Source organism: Vanessa atalanta, chromosome 2 (genome assembly GCF_905147765.1).
Source record: "Vanessa atalanta chromosome 2, ilVanAtal1.2, whole genome shotgun sequence".
Classification (NCBI taxonomy): domain Eukaryota; kingdom Metazoa; phylum Arthropoda; class Insecta; order Lepidoptera; family Nymphalidae; genus Vanessa; species Vanessa atalanta.
In genome coordinates this window covers 9,820,739-9,842,390 of record NC_061872.1, presented here as the reverse complement: position 1 = coordinate 9,842,390, position 21,652 = coordinate 9,820,739, and the positions used below count along the sequence as shown (strand labels likewise).

Sequence of the window (21,652 nt, the reverse complement as noted above, 5' to 3'; positions counted from 1 at the left end):
TGTAATGGGTTGGTAGTTGGAGTATTTTAAGTGGTGACCACTACCCATATGCATTGGCACTGTAATAAATAATAACCATTCCTTACATCACACCAATGCGCCACCAACCTTGGAAGCTAAGGTGATATTTCCCTTGTGCCTGTAGTTACACTTGCTCACTCACTTTTCAAACCGGAACACGGCAATACTAAGTAGTTTTATAAGTTTTGTACCAATCTTTACGTCGACAGATTTCATAATTTGCTTCGATTTGCCTCATTACTCAGCATATCGTTGTTAGTTGAATTCGTGATATTTGAAGGACCAATAATAAAGTAAGTAAAAAGTTAAACAATTTTTGGAGCGTAAAAGACTATAAATTTAATAGCTTTTTAACCTTTCCCTCTCCGGTGTAGGTCACTTGCCTATACAATTATCAATATAGGTAATAAAACAAGCAACTCAAAATGAGCTCCACGGTCATAACTTCGCAAAGGTCAAATTGTTGGTAGGTTATCGTTTTAGCATTTGTCTTTCGCTGAAAAAGGAGTTTCATAAATCAACAAGAAGTAGGCGATACAATTTTGCCTAGAATTTGTTAACAGTACGTATATTTTTGAAGCAATCACGCTTTATCATGAACGCAATTTTTTCTCGCGTGTTCGCGTAACTTCTAAAGTACTTCGGTTAAGTAGTGATCTCAAGATCATATTCTCTGAATATATTTGTTTTTTGGGTCGATATTTGTCATTATGATGATGAAGTGTATATCTGATATAAAGTTATTACCGGATTCTATGTTTATTTAACAATATGATTTATGACCACAATATATGATAGTTTAGTTTCATAAATAAAAGCACGGAATCTGGTCCCGATAGATGGCGCTGTGGTCGAGTTATTAATAAATCTCTATAATTCTTTTATTTTCTCGGACGAAACCGCGACGTGGTTTGCTACTATTTTATGCTTTTATTTTAGGTCCGATAGAATTATTTTCAATTCACTGAAGGGTTCAAAAAGAAAAATTGTCTTTATAAAACTCATTCTGTCTGTGCGTTGAATCGTCTACGAAAGCGGGACGTCTTGATTTCTCGATATTCATTGAGTGCATTTTACCGTTTTGTAAACGCCATAAATATTTACTACCGTCCACGCGTACACATTAATGTAAGGCATTTGAGAAACAATATATTTTAAAATGATCGGTTGATGTAAGCTTAAAAATCTAAGGTCACAGAACTCATAAAGAATTTTGCGTCACACATTCCCGTCTTGTATAATCAATTGTATAGTACTCAATTTATTCATTGGCCGAACATTTGTTGATGTGTTTGAACATAATTTTGCTGCGATATTATTGTTGGTAACATTTGAACAGATTTTGCACCGAATGTATTTCAATTGACACAATTGCCCTCAAATTATTTATCATCAGCACATTGCGTACGTTTTAATCAATGTTTTATTAAGTATCGTGTTTCTGTTTACGCTGTTAATTTATTTTAAACTTATGTATACATAATAATTATATGGGTGATGAATTTGATTCAATGGAAAATGTTCTCTTTATTTGTTAAGTAACCACGTAAATGTCTCACCAGTAAAAAAAACTATACTCAGAGACAACTTTAATCGGTTAATCGATCACGCTGCTTGAGTGAGAGTTGTAGATATACAAATAGACTCGTTGATCTGTTGTTCGGAGTTCTTATTGGGTCAGTAAAAGTTGCGGTTTCCTATCAAGAAATTTTGAGTGTCAGCCCGGAGTTTGTATATGGACACTGTTTCATTTTCTCTTGAAGTAAGTAATCGGTATTACGCCTGGTCTCTCGGATCATGTCGGATTGCCTACTCAAAGTTAAAGAATAGACAATGTACATAATTATGAGCAATTTAATATTCGTGGAGAGTGGCGGGCTGAATGAGCGCGGCCGTAAACGACCAGGAGGACATCAGTCAGTTACGTTACACATAATCAGAATGTCAGCTAACAGTTTAACAGATGCAATTTTTCTTACGCCGAACACGAGATTGATTATAAATTCAAATTAAGTAAATGAATACTCAGTGATTCCAACCCGGTTGTGAACACGCGACCTTCGATAAAGATCCACGTGTTCCACCTTCACACGGGAAATACTAAATATAACATAGAAACATATTAATATCGACTAATTTATTCGCGGACCTTAAAAGGTATTGAAATAAAATGGTTTCTCGTAAAACTAGAGAAGTAATCCTAATTTTATAAATGCGAAAAGAAGTTTGTTTATTCGTTTGTTTGTTATGCTTTTACATCTTCACTACTCAAACGACCATTAAATTTTGCATACACGTTATCACGGGTACAGAATACCAAACCTAGCAGACACTCCTCTCACACGTGATTGAAGCCGTAGCAAATAAAATTTGTTATATAGCAAAATATAATACGAATTCACATTATGATAGAATATAAAGCGTCAATCACACTGGTAGAGGTTATAATTTGCCAAATGTTATTATAATGTGTGCATTTACTCACGCATAATAATTCGACCATTAAATACGAGTGCTGTCCCATCATGAGAGTTCCAAGAATTTTAAGTTAACCACCGTGCAAATGACTCACTGTAATGAAGGTCGTCGGCCCGGGGTCCGTTTTAAAGCGATACCGCGGCAAATTGATGCTTCTTACAGGAAGTGCCAAGAATCACAATAAGTTACAAAAAAAGTTGTACCAACATCACGATTTCAATTACAATACAGCTAAGTATGTCTCACATTTTCTATTTAATATTGAATTAACTGTTTAAAAACACGAACCTATGAATGTTAATTAGATTTACGACAATGGAATATTTGCAAGAGAAGCAAAAGGATCATTGTCTTCGCTATGGTTAAATTATTAGACAATATTGGTACACTTTGTATTAAGCGTATATTATTCATAGGTTCTATTATTTGGAAAAACGGATAACGACATGCATTATGTTAAAATGTATATAATCTGCTAGATATATGAGTGAGTACAAGACTATTATCTCTGAATTCAGTTACTACAGAAACTCTAGATTAAAGACGTTCTCAGTTGTCATTGAAAGAAATAACAAACCACGAAATGTTGTCGCAATAACGCGTGGGCCACAAATTACAATCCGCGACCTTTGTTAACTGGCACGCGGTCTCTGCTTGAAATCATTGTGGCATCCTAGATTTGAACAATCTATGTTCTTGACATCCTCTCTTTTTGTGGTTAGGCCGATTTCTTTTTGTTGTTTAGTAAATTGTTTTACAATATACGTCGTACTAACGTCGATTTTGGGCATATCAGCTTTTATCAACGGACCAACGATATCATAGTGCACAAGCGTGTGCATAAATACAGGTTCACACCGTATTCCATTACCACTCTCATAATCACGGTAATCTGATATGACCGCAGACTGGTTCAGTTGCCTTTTCCTCGAGAGTAATCATCGCAAACTTCATGTCCCGACCTACTGAGAATTTCTTGACAGGAAAACATGATGATTGTTTTATTAACCTGACTCAAGGCTAAAACTCATGGGCTCAAGGTTTGCAGCTTTATAAGTTAGCTACAAGACCAACAATGTTCTATTCATTGTCAAAAAGGATGATACAGCAAAATACAATAAAAAACCCTATTACCCTCTAGTACTACTAGAATACTAGTACCATTTCTCAGTTTATACGTACAGCATATATATTAGACGCAAAAATTGCATAACTGTATCTCAAGAAGAAGAAATTTGTTTTGAGTAGTTTAGGGTTAGCCTCTTCTTTTCGGCGCATCAGTTTTGTTTTTCTAAATCCTACGGTGATTCTTGCCAGTTTGCGAAAAAGATGGCCCAGGGGCGTCCCCAAGGCAACTCTTGTGCCGTGCGCGAGTCATGCCTATCTCTACTCTGCAATATAATGCAAGCAAAATTCACTGTTGGCATGTAAACAGCTGCCGCAAGCTTTCCCTCTCAAGGACAGAGATGTGGATACTGCAACTAACATCATAACTAACTCACTGAGTCTTGATTCCTTATTTTAAATACATATCATTATAAGTACGTATCAAATAGTCAAATTAATTTTTATTACTGATTTTTAACATTAATAAATTAATTACAATTAATAAATCTGAGTCATTTTGATTTTGATGATAAATTAAATATTTCATAGCGACTAACGATGCATCGTTTTCGTAACACAAATTATTATAATTGAATATTTAATAGCGTCGACGATCGCTAGTAATATTATAGTAGCGTTGAACCTACTATTCAGAACGATTTGCAATTAAAATTCTAAAATAAGTAAATTATTAAGCCCGCATGTAATTATGCAATAATCGATCGTTATAATTCGTTAACCACATAATACATCTTTTAAACCATAAATACATTAGATGACTTCAAAGAGAACAATGTATTTTCAACTGAGTTTGCGGTGGAAATGTTGGAAGACGACTATTGTCGGGAATTAGTTTCGCAAAATTGTCTGTATTTCGCAAATTAAATGTCGGTTTTACACTTAACATATTTATGTTTAGACATTACATTTCAACATATTTATATTATTATATATTTATTTGGCTTAACAATGGTTGGTGTCATTTATTTATTTATTTAAATGCTTTATTGACCACCATCAATTTAATAGGACAAAAGGCGGACTTAATGCCTGAAGGCATTCTCTGCCAGTCAACCTTTAGGTCAAAAAGAAAAACCATGTGATATATAAGTATGATTCCTATTACTTATCGCTCTTAATCGAATCGATATATAGGTGAGAATTAAAATAATGCAAGCTTTGAGCAACTTGTTAAATCATTAGCTACATTATTACATTGAATAGACAATAGACATTCCTTTTGTGTAAGATACTTTTAATTACGTAACGAACAAGATTAATACAATAAGATTAAACTCGTTTTAGATTTTGCCTCACCAGCATCCTTACAAAATCGTATGTCTGACGACACGTTGCGTTTATGATTATTGTAATGAAATAGAATTGACGGAAGTCATAACAGATAATAGAATGTTTCGTTGTGATTGATCACTCACGACTGCGTGATTGATTTCATCGTCCATGCCCACTTGTGTCTCAAGAGAAAAGATAGCATCATGCAGGTCTTTGAACTGAATTTGAAATACCACTTAATGTTCCCTATCTGTATCAGGTTCAGACTTTTTAAATACATCAACGAGGCACGTCCTTAGCGAGACAATGAAGTTGCCCTTGCCCATGCTACTTGGATTACGTTTCATGACATTGTTTGTATTCATTGATAGGTCTCATGTCATCTTATATATTAATAGCGTAAGCCGATTTTTGTCCCAGTGATTATGGAACGATAGCTACACATAAAAAATCGGTTATGGTCTCATTTTGAAGAGCTCCAGCCAAAAATAAAGAGGAGTCTTGTAATTAAAAAAAAAATTTAGAGATTGGAAAAAAGTTACTGGCCGGTTACAGAGAACTAATGTATTTGACATTAAAAAGTTCTGAAATTTGAAATGAAATCAAAACAAAACCTGTCATATATTTTGAAATACTTAAACAATCTTTTGAATAAATGCGAATTTTCGCGGGCTAACCACTAGTACTAGTTACACTTCTTACAATAGTAGGCAGTAAGTGTTATACGAGTAGTTACAATGAAATAGGTATCGGTATTGCGAATGAACGGGGAAACGCTGATAGCATTCTTGCCACCATTCCACGCGTTCATGACTTGTTCAGTTGCTATTTTTATTTCTTTGTATATAATTAGTTATTTAAATGAATGTTAAATATCAAATCTCAATTTCTTGTGATTCATTAATTGTTATATCAATATTATTGAAATTAATAAATGGTTGTTAATGAAAGATATATAATATCAAGAGTTGTATCTATAGATGATATAGTATATTATTCAACTTCATTCTGGTGATTACTTGGTGAGCCGAGATGGCCCAGTGGTTAGAATGCGTGCATCTTAACGAATGGTTGCGGGTTCAAACGCAGGGAAGCATCACTGATTTTTCATGTGCTTAATTAGTGTTTATAATTCATCTCGTGCCTGTGAAAAAACCTGCATGTGTCTAATTTCAACGAAATTCTGCCATATGTGAATCCACCAACTCGCATTGGAGCAGCGTGGTGGAATATGCTTCAAACCTTCTCCTCAAAGGGAGAGGAGGCAGCCCAGCATTGGGAAATTTAAATGCTGTTAATGTTGTTTTTGTTGTATACTGGTGATTGGCATTAAAAAATTAAATGGTTAGTCACTTTACCTTTTACCTTCAAGCAAAGTACGACGCTAGGTCGTCTGCAATCGTGACTTGTGGCTTCCACATAGATTGTTAGTGTTTGATTCCATTGCAAGACGTCATTGATGTTTTACATTTTATTTAAATATTGGTAATTCAATTGATTATAATTTAATTTAAACTCAATTATGTCACTAATTTTTTCCCTCTTTGTATTATTAAGTGTGTAACAAGCGACTCATTGTTGAGTTTCGTAAGGTAATAAGAATATGCTTATGTTAATATGAGTAAGAACTTTTAAGACTTTTAAGCAATTCATTGCTGCTTAATATTAATTAAATAATGATGTAAACAATTTAGATTTCATTGTGGTAAAATTCATATTAATGATTTAAAACGCACCTACAAAAAATAACATAAACAAGGAGTAACGTCGAAAAGTCAAATAAATCCTCACAAGAAATACAACATAAAAACAACACGAGCGAATTTTAATTTAAAATCTTACAATACGTACAATTCTTGAACAAATAAAAAAATGGTTTGTGACTAAGCATATATCGTGTACACCATATTATTTTAAATAACGGTATTGATTAATGATGCTAAAATATCGTACGATCATTAGTCGGGTAGTGAGAGCAATGGATACCATCTATAGCGAGATTGCGTATGCGCAGCGAGTATGGAGCTTCCTGTTAATGGAGCGGCCGCCAGTCTAGTCGCCGAGAACTATAACCAAATGAAGCATTCACTGTACACTATATGATAACTAATACATACAATGATACATTATATAAAATAATTGGATAGGTTTATAATGTTCCGACTTATTATTATTTATATAAGTATATTTGTATGAATTTAGGTATGTTCAATAGAGTAGACTTCTACCTGTTTTAAGGTCGACTAATAAATTATTTTAAAGAATATTTACAAGAATATGTACGACCTTGGAATTGTTATTTTGAAAAAAAAAATACAGTAATCTGTATCTGTGGTTTATATATTACATAAAGATCTTTTATATTTAATATATATGTAAGTAATAAACGAAATAGGCTATGTAACTCTCAGTGTATATTCACATGAAATGTTTAATATTATTACGTTAAAATTGAGTGTCATGCTAATCAATTTGATGCGATGTTAATAGCGTGAGTGTCGATTTTGTAAAGCAGCTATTGAAGGACGCGTCTGGCAACGCCAATCCATTAAAACGGTAGCTAATTTAAAAATGTACGTCGTTTGCAGAAAAAAATAATTTAATGCAATTACTTAAATTAGTACATTTTACCGTCGAATTCAGTAATATCACACTTGATATTGTATTAAATCAGGTTCTAATAACGTTCCTTTAGAATTTTGCTAGGAATATTTAAAAATGTATAACATTATGTTTATAGCATAATAACGACTGCTTCATTGTAAACCTCCCGAGATGCTGGTATCGATCCCAAGATCTGGCCAGTAAAACTATTGCGTTTCCGTAGTCGAGAAGTTTTCAGTAGCAGACCGGATTCAGGATGATGGCAGTTTTCATTTCATTTTCAACCCGTTCTTAAGCCATTTCTCTTGTACTGAACTCCGGTAGTGTCGGATTTGCCGTCCAATCGTATTATGAGTGAGGGAATAAAGAGTGCACCAGTGTCTGTGTGCACTATAATATGCTAAACGCAGGAAATCTCCCTGAGAATAGCCGACGTGCCCGGAGTCGGTCAGGAAGACATCTTCTGAATAATATGGAAATAACATTGAAATATAATGTTCAAATGGTGTTTGTATACATTGAGCTGAAGAATATATTTACAGTCACATTCGTAGAAATTTATTTCACAGTGTAATGAAGTGTTAGACATGACGCAATGCAGGTAACCAATACACCTCTTAATATACTCAGCTTAACAAAAATACTCAACTAGAACTAGCAGGTAAAAATATTACTGCCAATATTATATATAGATTGTTATAAATATATAACGGAATATATATATTTTGGAAATATTCCTTTTACCTTTGCAGGCTTTACGCGGAAAATTTCTGCATTCGTGCCATTAGCTTTATCTTTGTTATACTTACCTATTTACTTACGTACTTATCAGTATACATGTTAGATTTTTAAATTTTTAACTAATAATAATATTAATAACTAATAATTTTACTTCTATATTGGAGGTCATTAAAAATTAGACTTATTAATGTATTGAAGAAAAAATAAAAAATCCGAAATTGATCCCATTCTTATCAGATCCCACCTATACCTACATATACATCTACATTCATACATAATATATTATGTAAATCCCATATGCATATAAAATATTCCTTAGGAATTTATACATAAAATATTATATTTTACGAGGGCAAGTAAGAACGAGATAGTGATACTAAGCTCAACACTTTCTGATTTATGTATCTAATAAGATTGCAGGTTGCATGTGTCGGATAAAATATTTGAAAATATATTCATAATTTCGCACCAGTATGAGTACTAAAGAGCACAACTGATATATTTTTTTAAGAAGGCTCCTATAAGCAGTTTTTATTTGTTTTACAAATCATTTTAAATTTAGATCTAGATTTACAGCCGTTTCGGAATGTATGTACTATGATTAGCCAGCAAGTTATTTAACAATGATTTTTTCTAACCGACTTCAAAAAAAGAAGACTTCAAAATTCGGTTATATATTTGTAAATGTTTGTTATCTCAGAACGCCGCCATTTTATAAACAATTTGGAATTTTTACTTTTTTAGGGTCGTTTTCTTTTTGTTTGGTCCATTTAGGTATGTAATCTTCGTCGGTATTTTTTTTGTTACAATTTTATATTATACAAAAACCCGATCGTGTAAACAAGGTCGCGTCGCGTGTCTGCGATGCGAACCAGCATGTGTTTAAAGAAGCTTTTAAGTAATTATTAATGTTATAAATATTGAAAACTCAGGAGCTGAATGCTATGTATCATTCTCTCTTAGTGGTTCGACTTGAATGTTCATTTATAGAAAATATATTCAAGACCAGCCTGTTTTTTTATTTGGTTTGATGAGATGATTTAATTACACATTTCAACGTTATTAATATAACGAAACGAATAATTTACCGATATATTAAATAGATCATCTTCATCAATAGGTCGAACTATTTCATTTATTTATTCTAAAACCTTGACTTTTAGGTTAATTAGCTTTTTAATATATTCGTCAAAAACTTTGAATATTTAACTAATAATAAATGTATGTCAAACAAGTTTCGTGCTATATTGACACGTGAATTTACATTACTACGAAATATTACTAAAATATAGAACTTCCGTATACTTCGAATTTAATATTGTAATTTAAAATTAACCAACGTCAACAGACTAAATTAAATTGATACAGATAAAAAAATCAATGGCCATGACAATGCAAGAGTATAGACCACATTTAATTTAACAGACGACAAATACACCAATGACAAAAGACTTCTTTAAATACAGATAAAAAATGACATGACACTACTGTTTAAGGAAAATCGGCTTCCGAAAGTATTTATAGCACATTCACTTCACATTTTATTTTTTGACAACTAGTTATCGCCTGCTGCTTAGCTCGCTTTTTAAGGATTGAGGTTAGGCATAAAAAAGCCTATGTCCTTCCTTGGTTTTCACGCTTGCTTCAAACCAAATTTCATTGGTTTGGCAGTGGAAAACCAACAAAAAGACAGTCAGGGTTACTTTTGTATTTATAATATTGGTCAAAAGAATTGGCTTAGAACATAAAAAAATATATAGAAAAGACTATTCGTTAGTGGAAACAAAGTTGAAAAGAGAAAGTGAATTGTAAAATGTTAATTATTCCACACGAATGAATTCACCGATATACGTATGTGAGCTTGCAAAATAAATAACCTATGAAACAGATTTTAAACAGGTTCTAAATAACTTTAAAGCTTTGGCAGAGTTCAAGTGTACCAAAATAACATTCACGTTCGCCCGCACAAAACACATTTACTACAACCGTTAAGTTGTTTTCGTAAATACGAATGGCCATTTCGCTTATTCGATATAATTTAATTTTTTGTCGTTTCAACTCTTAAGAAAGCTCCATACACAATGGACAATGGATTTAGCAAGAGTGAATTGCTTAAAATGCATCTTGAGAATAGTGTAACGGTAGCATAATGACCGTAATGTGATTTAAGTGAAACACTTTCCCTCCTGAAGGTCGCCTCTGTGCCTTGAATATTGTCTGCGCGCGCGTAGTAACTGTTAAGTAGTTAGGTGAACGCGTGGCTATTCTGTCATAATGAGATGAGTAAACACGAGCACGTGGGAGGGGCATGTTCTCACAGTGTTGTCAAAAACTTTATTATGCTTGTCAATGTTACGATAACACTAATTTCCCAGTCGTTTGTAACGCCGTGTTCATAATAAGCATATTTTTTCTTATGTCATTACAAAATTGCTTATCTCTCGTATGTTTCTGAAATTAATTTTGTTGCTTATATAACCCAAATAAAATAATTGTTAAATATTTTTACCGATTGACTCTTTGATAAAACTTGTACGTATTTATTAAAAGTTATTTAAAAGAAAAATGACAGAAACGATAACTGAAAGAAAAAGGTTATATATCTTTGTAGTTAGTTATAAAAAGATACTTAATATTATTTAATAATACATTTATTATAAAGTTGTTATGAAAGCTAAGAATAGCATACGCCGTAGAATATTCCGATATAGGTATTACGTATTTATAACAAACGTACGTAGGTTCAAATAATATAGTTTTAGTATATTATGTTTTTCTTGTAATATGTAATTAGTTTAAAAAAAGTAAAGTAACTTCCTTAAAAAGTAGTATCTAAATCGACCATAAATTGTATACCAGGGTTATACATTATTTTTACACAAGTTTATCGAATGCAAAATCAGTAGCCTTCGGATAGATTCGAACGAGCAACCTCTTATGTTTCCCGTAATCCTTTCAGTACGCTATGTCGGCTTTATACTGCTAAAGTTTACTCTCAAAATCGCTTTGACGATTTCCTATAAACCACAAATGCAACGTTTGTATTGCCAGGAAAACAGAATAGTTAAATTGACTGTAACTTGTAAGCGAATTCCTCGTTGTTGAGTGGCGACTTACGATCCATTGTGACCGTCGCGACAAAGTAAGGTCGGACCTCCACGACACTCGGTTTGATAGTGACCAAACTACCGATTGTATAGCTAAATTGTGGCAACGAACTCTTTTTTCTTCATAACAAATTTTAATTGCTTCCTGCATTCAGAAATGCTCTTAGAATAATATTATAAATTATACAAATTGTATTAGTTAATATTATAAAGAGATAACATTTGTTTGTTTGTATGTACGGGGTAATCTTAGGAACTAAATATTAAAGCTACATTATTCCTGAGTACAAATTATATTGATATCATTTTTTTTTATTAATATATTTCACCCGTAGGATCCCAGAGTGAGTTGCTAGGGGTAACATAAGAAACAAAACAAAGTATAGACTGGCTGTTGTTGTGAAAGAGTCACATCATTAATTCAATTTAAATACGGCAATAGCATTACCCGGAAGTAACGACGAGTACGTGGTGTATATATATATATATAATTTATTGTATTTTATATTATTTACATTTTCTTAAATTGCTCTTAGGTTTTCCGTATCTTATATTAAAGTTATAGTTCGATTTGGTAAGTTCGGTGTAACGTGGATAGGATTAGGTTAAAAAAATAAAGGCCACTCAGAACTCAGCTGTTAGCTTTGATATAATATAAGCTTTATATTATTGATTTACGGGCTGCTTATGTTATGTTATGTTATTATTGATATGGCATAACGTGGATTGACATATTCCAACAAATAGCGTAGTTAAAATATTTAATAATCCATTTTTCGACAATTTATATTTCGTTGCTTTAAAAACGGATGATTATCCATGACTGTTTTTTTTGATTCGTTACAAATGATCATTTATCATCATTCATCATCATTATTTTTTAACAGATATAACAAGAGAGATCTCTAATTTGGAATGTTCCTTTCCGTACTATATCCAAACGACTGTGTGCTTGTGTAACATTGCAGTAACAGCCTGTAAATTTCCAACTACGGGGCCCAGACCTCCTCTCCTTTTTGAGGAAAAAGTTTGGAGCATATTCCACCACGCTGCTCTAATGCGGGTTGGTGGATACATATGGGATAGAATTTCGTTGAAATTATACACATGCAGGTTTCCTCACGATATTTTTCTTCACCGCCGAGCACGAGATGATTTATAAAAAAAGCACATGAAAATTCAGTGGCGCTTGCCTGGGTTTGAACCCGAAATCATCGGTTAAGATGCACGGGTTCTAACCACTGGGCCATCTCGGCTCTTAATAAAATTGAATATAAAAAATACGTACAACAAAGTATCACAAACTAGTCTTGAAATTATTTTAATAATAAACGAAAAAAACAGCAGCCTGTATACCTAAAGCAATAATAATAAAATTATATTTATTAAACTTTATAGAACATAAGGTCTTCAAGTACTATTTATAGAACAATTGAACAAAAAACTACGCAAATAATGATAAAAGTTATTTACTCTACGATTGTACCATTTATTGAACAAAATACCTTAATAAAGATAACTACTGTGCAAAGTTATAAGACAATTTATTAAAAAAAAAAGTAAGCTGTTACCATAAATAAATATAAAAGAATATTATGTCTACCACAGACCGTGAAGCAATTAAAAAGGGTATTTTCCCAGGCATGAAGTATACTTAAGTCCAACGGCTGGTAGTGCGTTAGCAATATAGCTTTCCGAATACCTTTTATATTGACTACATCCACAATCAGAATTGACCAATTACTGGCATATTGGCAGACAGATCGTTCACCTTTATTCTATTAAAAAAAAAAAGTTTCTAGCCTTTTATATAATCTACAAGAAGAAAAACATCGTCTATACACTAAACAGAAAAAATAACTCGTTTTTTACTATTAATTCGAACTGGTAAAGGCAATTTTACATCCACTGACAATTATAAAAAATCGTCATGCTTTTAGATAGCTAAAAACACTAAAATAAACTCTAAGTAGCTTTATGAAACTGCTAAAGCTGAAATGAAGGGTTTAATGGCTTTGTGATAAACGTTTATCTATACTTTATAAAGCTGAAGAGTTTGTTTGTTTTAAACACGATTATCTCTGAATCTACTAGTCAGTCCGATTTGAGAACATATATTTGTCATAGTTATTTATCCGGAAAGTATATTTTCAGTACTGTGATCAAAAATATGTAAATTTGTTAAGATTAATTACATTACTGCAAATACTTTTGACTATTTAATAAATTAAATAAAAATGTTACAAATTATATCAAAATAATTATTTTGATTTCATTAATTATAATTATAGTTTATCGTCCATCTCCACCGGTAATTCTTATCACATCTATAGTAATACATACGCTACTTTCCGTGATAATATACAATTTTAATAGTACTCTTAATCAGACTTGCCCTGAGGGCGTGTTTTAATGGAATAGTAAATCCAAATAGGAATAGTATAAATAAATCTATGCTTGAGGGATTTGTGGTGATGTCGGTTAATTCATTACATTTAATATATTCCGTTAAAAGCCGACTAACGCCAGCGGGCAAATATATCTAAATACGTTATACATGTGTCCAAATAATGTGGAAGATTGAAAAGGATACTTGTCTACTTTTCTTGCAAATGTAGACGTTCTTGGGATGCGACGACTCTTGCTAAATTTGAGTCCGAATAATTCATTTTCAACTGGAATATGATAATGGAGGAAGCGTTATCACAAAACGTTTTACTAATGTGTCATAACCGGTGCGTATTACAACGAAAATCACGAGGACACTTTTGTAGGAAACTTTATTCTCTATTAAATTTACTTAAAATGTCATTAATTAAAAAAAAAAACTCATTTGATGAGCCAACGTTTACTACTATCATCTTGGTATCCCCAAAATAAATCGCATCGTCTTAATAAACACGACCTGCATGGGCGTTCGCCGGACTGTACTCAGATAAGCTACTGGTCAAGGTCGACTTTACCAGTACACCGCATGTATCTTATTCCTTTCTAATCTTTCGTGGTTGCTCTTAATTGTTAACACGATACACTGATGACACATATGTGGTAACTGCAAATCGTAATCCATTCTATATAACCTCTTTTAACTGAAATTAATCCATACGACCTATATTGCTTACCCCTTTTACCTCCTTGCACCAGAAAGAGATAGATTACATTCCAAACAAATTATTGTACTTATTTGTTACTCGTATTAAAAAAAAAAGGTTAAAGTTTAGATATTATGTTCAACAGATCATCTTCAATCTGTTGATTTCAATGATACATACATGACAATGATTTTTTCAAAAATTGATATTTATTTATATTTTTACTTGTCTGTGTTAAAATATTATTTTAAAGAATTATTATTTTTATAAATTATCTTAGTAGCAGTTAAAAGTTTTCCAATTTTCCTCTTCAACAAAGCGCAAAGCGTTGCTGGGAGCTGGTTACGACAGTAGCTTGAGGGGTCAGGTTTCTCTTCTCTTTTCCTTTTTCTTTTCGTCGAAATAGTTGGACATGTTAGAATTCTCTAAGAAGGTAATACTACGTTAAGGTGCTGCAAATAGATATTATTATATAGCTCTTTTAATTTTTGTCCGTTTATTTTAGTTTATTACATATAAGTATAATATACAACGCGAGTGACCTACTCGTACTCGTACGTACGTAATTATTAATAAAAAGTTATCTATACAATTACAATACAACTGTGTCACAGACGTTAAACACTTGACCGCCGCCGCCGGGTCCGAGCATAAAATATTCTTATATAAAAGATTAATCGTGTATTTTTCGTACGTGCACGGGTCACGCGAAAACTACTCGAAAAATTTAATGTCGACTTAATAATACGTCACTTTGAACTTTATTTAACGTTTGAAATACTTATTTATACGGGAAAATGAAAAACTTTGCTGTGATTTGATATTTGACATTCATGAGAACGTCACGGATACAGGGGTAATTAATTACTCTGTTTCAAAAGAAAAGCTTGTGAGAAGTGACGTGATTGAATACATAAATTGTTCCAGTTTTGATTATATATTTGTGTCTATAAGTTTATTGTTATAGATGCGTGTTTATATTACTAAATAATTTGTCATATAAAGTGCTAAATATCAAGAAAATTTTTGTTTAGTATGTAAGGTACCTAAATCATATAGCTAAGTTTATTTTGCTATAACTAGGTCGTAAAAAATATACTCATTGCAGTATGACAATACCTGAGAAAATAATTTTCAAGCATTTTATTTTTTAATTCCAATTTTCTACATCAAAACCATAGCCAAGGTCGCAATAGCTCTTTGGTATACGATTCTGATTCCTTAGACTTTTGGCATAAACATTCCTCTGATATTATCTTTAAATATTACTAGCTACGTAATCCAATTTTACGCATGGGTAAATTTAAGGTCTTACCACATAAAATAAATGTATAATCCAATATTGAATAGTATAAATCGGTAAATATAATCTCTGTTGAGGCTACTGAAAATGAAGTATCAATTACTACAACGTGTCTTGCGGCTTGCGGTCGTTTAATGGCTCTCATATTGTTCTTGGTATCTTCACGGCCTGATGGCATCACCACTGATCAAGGTCGACTCTCGATTCTAGTACTATCAAATTACAAACATATCTTCTGTACGCATTGCGGTATAATTTGTTTTATTGTACAAAATGTGTTGAGATAATGTTAAAGAAATTACTACATATGAATAAGTATACATTTTTGTATTGTCATGTAACAAAGGAACACTTCACTTCACTTGGTGGTTTGGCTTGAAGTTTATCTGGGTGGGTACCTACACAATCACATATTCTAACGCCACTATTGGGTAGTTAGTGAGCTAGTGTAATTACATTAATAGTGCATTTAAAAATATATATATATATATATATATATATATATATATATATATATATATCAGAATCAGAATATGACGTGACCAGAAAGAAATACAATCATGGTCCGGCCACGTCATCACGGCTAAACTACTGCTGGTCATGAAGTAAGTTCATAAGGATATAACCTTAAAAAATAATATTAATACAGGAAAATATAACATTAATGGAAAAAACCACTTATCACGCATGGAACTGCGGGGATCAGCTAGTAACAGTTTCTTTATCGGACAGTCGTCAAACAAACTGCCTGTCGCGTTCGTTGTTTGTTAGTTTGAAATGTTTACAACATTGTATTAATTCAATATTTACAACATTGTTCAAAATGTAATTTACTGGTTTAATTTAATCAACAACCTAACTTAGTCAATAGAAAAAACCCATTAAAAGGTAAATCTTTAATTAATAATTAAATTATCTATTCTCGGTGACTCACTATGATTTTTCCGAACATAAAGTAGCAATAACAGGAAAATATTCATGTAAATCACGATTGGCCTAGATTATCACCTCTAACTTTCTTAGCTGAAGAATTTAGGCTTTGTCCTTAAAGTAACCTGTGAAGTCAGCAATTTATTTCAACGACTTTTTAGAAAGGAATTGTTTTATAGTATATTTATATATTTTCATTAATATGTTATCAATGATTTATATGTTTCATTTCTATTTGAATCCTAGGAATATCCAAGAGTTGCCCGTTATGTTAGACCCCTTTTATGGCAAAATTGCTTTTAAATCAAGCAAAAGGCGTGGCTAGCAGACAGTATAGATAAATAATGACAACTTGTAAACTGGATTAATCCGATAAAACATAAATCATTTTAACCATTACAATAACTATAAACACTATAAAGATTTCATTCGGTTTTATTAAAAAATGTTATTTGTAAATAATTTATACATGAGATTTCTTAATTTTATACTTTATCTGACATTGTTGCAAATACCATTTTAGTATATATACATAATTCTTCTTTTGACATCTTCATCAATCGTATAGTCCAAAGATAACAAACTAGACGAACCTGCTCGCGAATATTATAAAACTTTATAGCACAACCGTCACGCGCCTTCAGTTTTACCCCCTCGAGGTCTGAATTAACTATATATGAGTATAGTAATATATGGGTTAATAAAAAAGTAGCCTATTCCTTCCCCTGGCATTCAAATGTCCATGACAAAGTTGAAATAAATCACTTCAGCTGTTTAAGCGTGAAGAGGGTAACGGACAGAGTCACTTTCCCATATATATAATATTATAATTTACTATAGTAAATATAGTATCATAGTATATAGTATACATATGCAATTACCCGTTATCTCTACTTATTAAATATTTCGTTGATTCAATTTGCAGACAAAAAATAAAATCATAGTAAACAAGTAATCATCACGTCTTTGTTCTATGTCCGATTGTATTTAAATAATTTATCTATTTCATTGTCTTGCTTACATATTTTCGAACCTGGTATTGGCGAATAATTTGCGCATAGCGCAAATACACGCTATAAAAAATAAAAAAAATACCTACACTTTACTTTAAATTTAAAAAAAAAAAGTAGGAAACAAATATACTTATATAAACTCTTTTTACCGGTATTTCTATCTGTTTGTCAATATCAAATATATAAAGCGTTGAAAATAATTGTCCCTTGATAAGAAGTGCTGAGGTAGGCTTTATCGTTATGATCAGTTTAAGAGAATTACAGAGCACGTCGTGTCTAGGCGGGAATTTAATCCGACCGTAAATCATTCCCTGATCGCCTAGCGGATGATTACTCATCGCGTAACAAGGATAAAGCACTGATAAGCGGTTATCAGAACACGGACTGCTAATTAAATATCAAGAAATGCCTTTTATGCAATTATGCATTAATTACGAAACTTGTTTGACTAACTAGTAGAGACCGGGCAGTGTTAACAGATGCGCTATTAATATCTAATTATTATGAAATAATTGCGGTAGTTGAATTGCTTATGAGCCTTTATATAAGGAATTTAAATTCGAACTTTTTAAATAATTAAATACTATCTGTCAATATTATTTAAAATTCAAATTTTAAATTATCAAAGTTCACTATATAATTCGATTGAAATAATTACATTAAATTAAAAATATTTCATAATTGAATCGATGTTAATCGAAAATATAAATTGATAATATTAACAAAATATAATTAAATTTTCTGTATTTCAAATTCGTCTAAAAAATAATTTAAGTTTAAGATTATATAATAACTCTCCGGTTATTTTTTTTCAAATATTCTCTAACCGATCCTTCAACAGAATAAAATAAATATTAATTACGAGAAATATTATTTACTTTCTATTTCTCCTATACAGCAATATTCCAAATAATTGCTTTAGCAATACACGAAACGCTAGTTATAACTACGAGTAAAGTCGAAGTTCTAAGCGTGTCAGTGCAGGAATAGGTGTAACAAAATTTATAGCAAAAGAAATCATTGAGTATTTTCAAAGTCACCTTTGGGCCATACATTTAGTACTCCAAATAAAAGCTAACGTTCATTTGTTGGCATTTAACTGGCACGTGAAAATTTTCTCGTCATAAAACATATTGTTAACTAACGATCATTAAGAATTCTAGTTCTAGTTTCAATAAAAACTTGAGACACGAAAGTATTTTCGATTAACATCGATTCAATTATGAAATATTTTTAATTTAATTTAATAATTTCAGGTGAATTATATAGTGAACATTAAACAGTCAAGATTCAAGACAAATCAGTAATAAAATTTGATTATTGTTTATAAATCGAACTGTGCTCTGCCATAGGTCAGTCTATGACCTGTCCTTTTAAAGATTGTTTTACTGCGCCAGAGCTGGCTCTGGTCATTAAGTATATTATGATTAAAATAGAAAACTACCGTAACAAAACCATTAATTTAACATCACAGCGTCCAAGGTGACCCGGTCGTAAACACGATAACACTAATCACATTACTATAATTACTGGCCTTATAGTATAAAATTCATTAATTACCAGAATAACCTTTAAATATACTTCAGAAAGTTTTGAAACAAATCAAAATATTTTTATAATGAAGTACAAGCACATAATTTTTGAATGCAGATTATTAAAAACGAATTCGTTATGTTACAGGAGCGAGAAAACTACGTGGCGCTGGCTCAGCGCCAACATCCACACGCCTGCTGATGACGCAATAAATTGTGATGCTGACGCGCACAGGCCCTTACAGAAAACTGCGTCCTAGAGGACGACGAAGGACGTTCTAGTAAACGAATTGTATATCTAAGAGCAAGTGCCTAAATCACTATAATAATGTTGAATAACCGTCGCAACTTTATCTTTAGAGTGAGTATCGTGATAAACATCGCCGTACTATTGTACGCGGCGATGCATTTATCGAGTAATAGTACACCGGGCGTAGAATGGGTCCCGATGACAGTAGACGGGTCGGAAAGGAGCGCCGAGTTTAGATATATAAATAGGGAAGAAATACACAATGACACAGACACTAGGCCTCCGGAATCGAGTGTCAGGAATTTTGAAGAGTCTACCTCCCAAAAAACTCCATCAACGATGCCCACAACGAATAAAACTGCATCGAGCACGGCGTCAATACCTGAGTTGGAGAAAAAAATAATTAGTGCTTTGCCTGAACTAGAAACATCAAACAGTACAGTTTTAGAAATAGATGACGAGGACGCATTGAATCCTGCGACGCTAACGTACCTTCGAACGTTATTGGGTTGTAATGATAAAGATATGCTGCCGCAAACAATACAACGTGGAGAATATTGGGTGCTAAAAAACTTCGTTCGTGCTGATCATGGATTTATACAGTGCCACGAGTCCATCACGTACACAACACACGCCGGTTTCGAGTTCCTTGACAACGTGCAGCCTCTCGTTGAAAGGTAAGGATATCATTTTAAGGAAAAACTCCCCGTAATACTAGTAGAATTTGTAAATATTGTTTAGAAGGTTACTCTTGTGATATAAATTTCAGTTTGAAGGCGGTTTCCTTAACGCTTCTTTTGTTTCTTATTAACTTGTTTACCTTCATTTCAATAATAATATGTTTTTTTTTTTATCATGTGACAACATTAAATTCCTATTCATTATTATGACCTTCCGAAAAGAAACCGGATGTTCGCGGCATCTGTCGACCAGTCTGGCGTTACGACTACGACTATATATAATTATTGCATTTTGATTCCTGTTTTATCTTAATTCAACTTATATTTTATACATTACATGGTAAGACTTTCTGGAAGTCATTTAGAAACTTAATGATATGTGTTTTTTTTATAAATATCTGCTTATATGTGTAGATTTTACAAACAGACAACTTTCTTTCTTAGCCTTGAATAACCACTTTTAAATGAACGCAACTCGATTGACGTTTTCACTTCCTCTGGATGATGATCGAATACATTTAAAATTACGTAAAATAAAAAAGTAATCACACCATTGAACCTCTTTAACATATTTATCGTGTTTTTATTATTTAATAGGTTTCATTTTGAATCTGTGCACGAAAAGCGTATATTTGTAATATAACGTTTTAACGATTATGAAATATTATTATAGAACGCATTAAAATGTAATAAAAAATTTACACAAATGAGTTAATTTACGATTCTCGGTAAGTTAAACTACAAAATTTAACCCATGGCTTAACATTGCGGTTTTTTCTTTGGATGTATTATCTTGTCTCATCGTAGATACCGATCAGTATAAAGTAGACGCCGGTCAAGCATAAACGCTATCGTAACACGTAACATGAGACCAGTTACGGCGTAATAATTGCGAGGCGTTGCGTATGTAAAATAACAAGAATAAATGCATATAAACCAGCAAAACAAATATACCCGTAAATCGTTTATGTTGCGTTAAATTTTACTGTATTATCAAATATGACTCTTGATTCAGATCGAGGACTTTATTCGTGTAGAATACGTCGATTTACTTGGTGGTGTCGTTTTGTGCAAGACCGTCTGGATAAGTACCACCTACTTATCAGATATTTCACTGCCAATAAAGATACCCAGTATTGCTGTTTTGGAGGATGAATGAGCCTTAAGGGACATAACTTGGGAATTGAAGATGTATGGAATGGTAATTATTTCCTACAGCACAAATAGCAACAAAAAAGAAACTCGATCGAAGATCGTGATATGAACTCAACAACATCAAGTATTCCATATAAGATATCCAACTATTACACAAAAACAATTCTATGTATGCATCCGATAAAAAAATATTTATTATCATTACAGAAAGTACATTTATAAAGTCTATAGAGATATGTTAAAAAGTTTTTGCAGTAATGAACCTGCTTTTACTCATTAACTATATTTCACTCTGACACGGCCCCGGGAATAAAAAACAACTTCGCGCTCTCCATCAAGTTCTGAA

At 32.2% G+C, this 21,652-nt stretch overlaps 1 protein-coding gene across 1 annotated transcript in view; it reads left to right on the top strand.

Moving 5' to 3' along the window:
• LOC125070923 (beta-1,4-glucuronyltransferase 1) overlaps window positions 1–21,652 on the top strand; it is a 55,734-nt gene that overhangs the window by 7,722 nt on the left and 26,360 nt on the right. Inside the window, exon 2 of the mRNA XM_047680945.1 lies at window positions 19,370–20,148. Coding sequence (XP_047536901.1) covers window positions 19,550–20,148 — 599 coding nt within the window. The 5' untranslated portion in view covers window positions 19,370–19,549. The remainder of the gene's footprint in view (window positions 1–19,369; window positions 20,149–21,652) is intronic.